We start from the raw sequence: 752 nt of genomic DNA, 5'->3' as shown, positions 1-752 counted from the left end.
ATATAAAGTTAGACAAAAAATGACACATCGACTGTTAAATTAGTCGTTGAGGATTTTAATAGTTGACATAATCGTGACTAGTCGACTAACGGTGGCAGCCCTAGATCTGAGCACGAGTTTCACCCTTCACAAAGAGCCTTGTGACCTGACTAATGACGGCAAACGCCGCCCCGCAGGTGATCGCCACGGTGCCGACGGAGCGGCTGCCGTGTTTGAAGGAGGCGGGGCTTGGCCTGGAGCCCGGTGAGGAGGAAGGGGAGGAGCTGGCGGAGGACGAGGAGGAGATCGACTGCGCCGAGAGAGAGCTGCGTCGCGGCCAGATCCTCTGGTTCAGAGGCCTGAACCGTATCCAGACCCAGGTACTGTCCCCGGCTCCGCCCCCGTAGCTCCGGCAGGAACATCATGAAGCCTTCACTTGGCCATGAAGCCTGAGCAGTTTGTCTGAGGCCAGTTACAGGAAGAACAGGCGTATTGTTGCACCAGTCAGTTTGAACGGACAGCTTTCATAAAGAATAAATTGTTTGTGTGATGTAACACTGCCCAGATAAACTGCCAGAGTCATGGCCTTCTCATGCTAACTGAAGAGACTTTTGTAAAGAGCTGAAGAACTCCCGTACGGTTTTTATTTAGCTTAGTTTAAGCTGATTTGTTCTTACTCTTCAAAAGTCAGGCTATTTCATCCAGTCTGTGCTGTTTTTTTTATTTTTTATTTTTTCTGAAATGTGCCAAACATAATGATCCAAGTTTTTTTT

At 48.5% G+C, this 752-nt stretch overlaps 1 protein-coding gene across 1 annotated transcript in view; it reads left to right on the top strand.

The window, feature by feature from the left end:
* Positions 1–176: 176 nt before the first annotated feature.
* LOC106534800 (plasma membrane calcium-transporting ATPase 3) overlaps positions 177–752 on the top strand; it is a gene marked incomplete at its 5' end in the record, with an annotated part of 18,845 nt that continues 18,269 nt past the window's right edge. Inside the window, 1 exon segment of the mRNA XM_014031561.1 lies at positions 177–359. Within this exon segment, the coding sequence (XP_013887015.1) occupies positions 177–359 (183 nt within the window).

This window comes from Austrofundulus limnaeus, unplaced genomic scaffold (genome assembly GCF_001266775.1).
Source record: "Austrofundulus limnaeus strain Quisiro unplaced genomic scaffold, Austrofundulus_limnaeus-1.0 Scaffold1270, whole genome shotgun sequence".
Taxonomy (NCBI): Eukaryota; Metazoa; Chordata; class Actinopteri; order Cyprinodontiformes; family Rivulidae; genus Austrofundulus; species Austrofundulus limnaeus.
This window is presented reverse-complemented; position numbering and strand designations above follow the sequence as displayed.